This window comes from Nelumbo nucifera, chromosome 1 (assembly GCF_055504915.1).
Source record: "Nelumbo nucifera cultivar China Antique chromosome 1, China Antique-T2T, whole genome shotgun sequence".
In the NCBI taxonomy this organism is placed as follows: Eukaryota; Viridiplantae; Streptophyta; class Magnoliopsida; order Proteales; family Nelumbonaceae; genus Nelumbo; species Nelumbo nucifera.
Genome location: NC_142649.1, coordinates 157522991 through 157529445, shown reverse-complemented (window position 1 = coordinate 157529445; position 6455 = coordinate 157522991). Strand labels below are relative to the sequence as shown.

The 6455-nt window shown below is 37.2% G+C and overlaps 1 protein-coding gene across 2 annotated transcripts; it reads left to right on the top strand.

Annotated features, from left to right (window-relative positions):
- The first annotated feature begins 981 nt into the window (after positions 1-981).
- LOC104602808 (protein NRT1/ PTR FAMILY 5.2-like) lies at positions 982-4718 on the top strand. Of its 2 annotated transcripts, XM_010266629.3 has the most exons (4): positions 982-1507; positions 1654-1871; positions 2891-3459; positions 3561-4718. In XM_010266629.3, exons 1-4 carry the CDS (start codon positions 1381-1383, stop codon positions 4408-4410), a joined length of 1764 nt encoding a protein of 587 aa, XP_010264931.1. In that variant the 5' UTR covers positions 982-1380; the 3' UTR covers positions 4411-4718. The 2 variants fall into 2 exon arrangements, with proteins under 2 accessions (XP_010264931.1, XP_088751025.1); XM_088894899.1 differs by lacking the exon at positions 982-1507 and having other exon boundaries at positions 1730-1871; positions 2241-3459.
- The last annotated feature ends 1737 nt before the right edge of the window (positions 4719-6455 follow it).

The following is a 6455-nucleotide window of genomic DNA, read 5'->3' as shown; positions in this document are numbered from 1 at the left end:
TGTTTTGGCTCAGTGTAAGCCTCACATTGACAATTTGGCTTTAAAGGTATTTGGTTGGGTACTTTTATATCTTCAATCAATGACACCATATTTTGCATTGGGGTTATCTATCAAAAACACAAATTAAAATTTTGTATGGGGGAGGGGGAATTCCTGCTTCATTTATCCTACATGCATGGCGCCTACTGAAGTCTGTGTTTGAATCTATAATAAATTAGAATAAATTACTGCACATTGTATTTTGTGCAGAAATATCTCATATTTTCCATTCCCAATGTGATTATTTAAGTTCACACATTATAACTCAAAAGCATCACACAAAGCCCAATGGGTGTTAGCATTCAATTTTCTCAAAGGCCAAAAACTTTAGTGGGAATCGTATTGGTAGAGTAGGATCCACCGATCATAAGCATAAATTAATGAATTCACATCTGCGCCCCATAGAGCGCACTCCACAAACCCCTCACAACACATCCCAATCGTGTAAAAATGTAAACTTTAAATTAACCTACAAAAGCCACTCATCTAACCAATCTTCACCATAGGACATCATTTGCAAAATTTGACTCCAATACTTAAACATTTGACCTATGATGGAGAAAACATTCCACTTTCAATTATTCTATAACTGTGAAAGAAGAATCTCATGTAAAAAAATATCTTAATCAGAATGACAAATACCCCTTGAAGTAAAGTCATACACTAGAGCAAAATTAATTAAAACCCTTCAAACATAATAGAGACTATTAAACTTGGGGTGAAAACCTTGTTTGGTCTCAATACCGATGAATTGACTCTCACTTGCATATTGGGAGGCAATGGTTTGGACTTTGGAGTTCCTTCACAAAAGTTAACTTTAATTTGAAAATTCCTTCAGCAGTATAACAATTATGAATCCCGACTCTGTCCTTGCACCGTCCTCATCATAGCCCCTTACAGTTGTGCATTGAATATCTCTCTATGATAGAGATGTTCTCAATGCACGGCTGCAAAAGGATGGAATGGAGGATAGTGTGAGGACAGTTTTGTGGGGACTAAATCCAAATTCAACAATATTATATTACAAGGGCTATTGTTTGATAGTAAAAGCATAGAAAAAGGCAGTTATATAGATTCGTTTTGCCATGCTTTTTCCTTTGAATCGTTAAAGTTCTATATATGCTGCTTTGCGCTGACAATCTTCATCAAGAAGAATTAATGAGATGCTGGTTAAAATTATTAGTGACATACAACAAGATGTATATAAATAGGGATTGATCGATTGAGAAGAAAGAACGTGAATTGAACGCTAAGTTCAGGCTCCAAAGAACTGACTTGAGCACCACAGAGAAGATAGTTCAACTAACTGACTAAACCAGCAAATTAAGAGATCATCAATCTATGGGAAAGGACGTCGAGAAGGAAGATGGGCGTGGTGATTTTACTCAAGATGGGACTGTGGATCTCAAACGGAACCCTGTTCTTCGATCCAAGCGAGGTGGCTGGAAAGCTTGCTCCTTCATTGTTGGTACTTCTCAGAACTCTCTCTCTATCCCTAACAAGAAAGAAAATGAAAATGGGCTGCACCATCTGAGTTTATTGGGTTTTTTACCTTTTGATTTTGATTCAATTAAAGCTATTCATTGACTTAATTCTTCTTGATTTGTTTGGCAGTTTTTGAGGTACTTGAACGCATGGCCTACTTCGGAATATGGTCGAATCTGGTAATTTACCTGACCAAGGAGCTCCATCAGGGCACAGTCACCTCGGCCAACAATGTTACTAACTGGGTCGGGACAACCTGGATCACACCCATCTTGGGTGCTTATGTTGCTGATGCACATCTTGGGCGATACTGGACTTTTCTCATTGGATGTGCTTTCTATCTTTTGGTATATAACCTCACACTATTACTTCATGCTTCAGCCTTCACATTTGGGTATCAAGAGAGGGGACTCCACCTTTAAATCCTAGACCCATCAAGATGATAGGCATTCCATGCTCAATGTGATTAGTTATAAGTTTATCCAGTGTCATGTCTTTTCGGTATCATAGTCGAACCCTAAAATTAGATCTATACTGATGGTAACACATGATGATATCTCTAAGGGTTTTGACCAATCAAAATCATGTCACCCGTGAATTTGATAAAAAACCACATGAACAGTTACCATTTTTATGATATGGGTTGATTAGTTATAAGATTTTCCAATATAATAATCTAACCATAAAAAGATTATGATATCAAAAAATATATGCAGCGGCCAGCGGGAAAGATATGATACCAGAAGGGTTTTGACCAATAAATCCCACTCCTCAAGAATTTGATATAGAACCATATGATTGGTTATCAATTTTGTGATATCGGTTGACTGGTTATAAGTTTCTCTGGTATGATGGTCAAATCTTTAAAATATTATTTGGAATTCTTTAATTTGTATAAGCTTGGATTTGGTGATTACATTCCAACAATTGTGATTAATTTATCTTTTATTCTCTTAATGTTTTGGGATTGGTAATTTATTGGGGTTTTTACAGTTTAGTCCACCCCTAGAAATCTAGAGCTCCATTCTATGAGTGGATTGAATGGATGTCCGATGTCTGAAAAGGTGGCTTTTTAGGCCTCCAATATCATTTGGTGCAACATCTGTACTCTTAATTTTAAAGATTCTTTCTTAGTGGCTGAGCTGCCCATCCACCTCTTTACAATTTTTTATTTAAAATATAACTTCAATCTATGACAGAAATGCCCATGTCCTTTATTCTCAACCCAAAACTCACTTGGGCCAGGCCACTTCTCTCTCACACCACCATTTGGTCATTTGGCGGTGGCAATTCCACTAGGTGAGATTTCCTTCCTACCACTTACATGCCTACTAATTTAATTGTTGAGATTTTAATGTTATAACAGGGAATGAGCCTCCTAACGTTGGCAGTTTCACTCTCTTCACTGAGACCTCCTCGTTGCCCACAAACAGAGAAAATCACAAACTGTAAACAGGCCTCCAAATTACAATTGGTTGTGTTCTATGGTGCATTATACATATTGGCGTTGGCAACCGGTGCAATCAAGCCCAACATCTCGACCATGGGCGCCGACCAGTTCGACGATTTTGATCCCAAGGAGAAGGCCCACAAGCTCTCCTTCTTCAATTGGTGGATGTTTGGCATATTCTTTGGGTCATTCTGCGCCAACACTTTCCTTGTGTACATACAGGACGATGTGGGTTGGACCCTGGGTTATGGGCTCCCAACAATTGGGCTTTTGGTAGCGGTGATGATCTTCTTGACAGGTACATGCTTTTATAGGCATAGGGTACCCACAGGGAGTCACTTCACAAGGATGGCTAGGGTCATAGTGGCTACTCTTAGGAAATGGAGGGTGCCCATTCCTGATGACCCCAGAGAGCTCTATGAGATTGATTTGAAGGAATACAAAGAAAAAGGAAAGTTCAGGATTCAGTCCACATCTTCATTGAGGTTAATAAAATTTGTTTAATTTGTAGTTCACAGCTAATTTAATTCTTCTGCTCCTGATTAACAAGCCTATTACTAAGTAAATTTCTTCTGCGTGAATGCAGGTTCCTCAACAAAGCCTCTGTGCAAACAGGTTCTTCAAACAGTCCATGGATGCTTTGTCCAGTAACCCAAGTGGAGGAGACGAAGCAAATGGTTAGAATGATTCCCATCTGGATAGCAACACTCATGCCAGGTCTAATGTTCGCTCAGATCAATACCCTTTTCGTGAAGCAAGCTACAACCCTTGACAGCACTGTAGGAAGCTTCCACATTCCCCCAGCCAGCCTAGGTGGTTCTGCAACCATAACCATGCTTATCACCGTCGTGATATACGATCGGTTGTTCGTCAAAACCATGAGCAGATGGACTAAGAATCCTAGAGGAATCACTTTGCTTCAGAGAATGGGAGTCGGTCTTGCTCTCCACGTTATAACCATGTTGGTTTCATCTCTAACTGAGAGGTGGAGATTAAGTGTGGCCAGAGATCATGGTTTAGTAGAAAATGGAGGGAAAGTTCCTCTCAGCATATTTATTTTGCTCCCTCAGTTTGTGCTTATGGGGATGGCTGAAGCTTTTTCAGCTGTAGCAATAATTGAGTTCTTCTATGATCAGGCGTCTGAGAGCATGAAGAGTTTGGGGACTTCTTATTCTTTGGCTAGTATGGGGATTGGAAATTTCCTTAGTTCTTTTCTTCTGGCCACTGTGTCTCACGTCTCCAAGAAGGGCGGTCATCATAAAGGATGGATTACGAACAACCTCAATGCGTCTCATTTGGATTACTACTATGCATTCATTGCAGTACTGAACCTTCTGAATTTTATCTTCTTCCTTTCTGTGAGTAGGTTCTATGTTTATAGAGCAGAGATCTCTGATTCAATGGAAGTGCTCAAAAAAGGCCTACAATGTGAGTAGGCTCTGCTCTACCTGTTGGGGTTTTCGGGGCACAAACACACTTATATGGAGAAGAAGAAGTTGGTATGTAACGATCAGAGTACTGTATTTTAGCATTATTCTGTAAATACACTGTTTGTACCTAATACTCTGTTTTGTACCTCCAAATACTCAACTTCGTGCAAGGCTCAGTTTGGAAGGAGTACAAATACAAACCTGCAGAGTGCAAAACCTTGTATATTATATGTATTTGTACCGTACATATTTCCATTTGTACTCTTTTCCAAATTTAGCGTCATAAACAAAAGTATTTCAGGCGTTTTTCTGGGTTATAACAAAGTCACTCATTTCTCAAACCAACCATTCTGTTCTTGCTGTTGTGACAGTAAAATAACAGCGAAGTTATATAGTTTTTGGTGATGTACATGACAGTTGTTTTTGTATTCAAAAATTAAACCAACCACGTTGTCCAAACACCCCCTTAATCCCTTAATTGGTGAGTTAACCGTTCAACGTATGAAAAGCCATAGAAAAAAAAAAAGCAACAAGGAATGTAGCTAATTATATTGTTTTGGGAGGCGTGTAAACGGATCGAATTCAAATCGGATCAGGCACTATCCGAATTCGAATTCGATTAGAACATCTTATATTCGAATTTGATTCGATATCCGATGGAAATTGAACATTAATATCCGAATTCAAATTTGATTAAATATTCAAATATTCGATTTGATTAATTAATTATTTTAGATAATTAATAAATATATAAAAAAAATACTTTATTGATATAAAGCATATAAGTATATAAATTATTTATATAACTTAATTATTATATATAAATTTTACAAAATATTTATATATTATATATTAGAATTAAATAATCATTCGAATTCAGATATTTATCGAACCGAATTAGGTCATATCCAAATTCGAATCCAATTAACTATTCGATATGAATAAGATATCCGAATTCAATTGATTAAATATTCAAATTATTCGAATTCGATTCAATTATTTCAAATATCAAATTTAAAATCGAATTTTCGAATACCGTTTACACCTCTAGTTTTTGGTGATGTGGCCACGACAACACTTGAAATTTGAGGAAAAAAGTATCAATATTTCATTTGAAAATTGGATAATTGAATAGTAGAATAATTGTACCAATTCAGAATATGAGCCCATAGGAACTTGTCAGCTTGTATGTGTCATTTAGCTATCGGCATGTGTCCTTTAAAGGTTATTCAAATTGTTCTTAATTAGCTGTTCGGTAGAACCCGAGCAATGGTTATCTTTTCCTTGGTAAGGTTCCAAGTCTCGTGAAGTCATGGTGGATACCAAAGTTGAAAGAGACAATTATTTTGATTGTACATGGGAATCTGTTCTTCCAAAAAGTAAAGAGGGACAGATTTCAATTAAATGTATAGTGTTTGTTGCTATAAATCAAATATAATTAATCTTAAGCAAGGTTTAAAAACCGGATCAAACCGTTTTGGGACCGGTTCCCTGGTCAAATGGTCAGCCGGTCACTGAATAAATTAATAGTTTTTGGCCTAGGAATAACTTTAGGGTGAAACGGAACCAACTGCCTGACCAGTTACTAGGTCAATTGGTCTGATCCAGTTTTCAAAACCATGATCTTAACCATCCAAATGATCTTCCCTTGTTTGACTATAAACAAGAATTTCATTGAGGAAAACTAACACAAATTTATCTAGAACCGGTCGTAACACATCATTCATTAGGGATGGGAGCATTAGGTAGCAAAGAAATCTCATGTTGCACATTAGGGCTGTTCACAAACAATGCCAAACCAACCAAACCGGCCCGACCCAATCCGATTTGTTCAGTTTTTCTTCACCACTGGTCGGTTTCATATTGTGAAGAGAGATAAACCGATAATTCGTTTCAATTTTGGTTTTCATGTGTAAAAATCGAAACCGAATCAAATTAGTTAGTTTCTGATTTCCTAATGTTTCCCTAACTAGGTAATCCCTATCCTAATTTCTTCTTTCTAATTAGTTACTTATTTTTGCTACATCATCTTTGAGAAGCCTCCAAATATT

What these genes read in the sequence shown, in the direction of transcription:
- LOC104602808 (XM_010266629.3), top strand. Translation starts at nt 1,381, where the DNA reads ATGGGAAAGGACGTCGAGAAGGAAGATGGGCGTGGTGATTTTACTCAA. An exon ending in AGCTTGCTCCTTCATTGTTG is followed by an intron (nt 1,508 to 1,653) that starts GTACTTCTCAGA and finishes TTTGTTTGGCAG; the next exon opens with TTTTTGAGGTACTTGAACGC. An exon ending in GATGTGCTTTCTATCTTTTG is followed by an intron (nt 1,872 to 2,890) that starts GTATATAACCTC and finishes ATGTTATAACAG; the next exon opens with GGAATGAGCCTCCTAACGTT.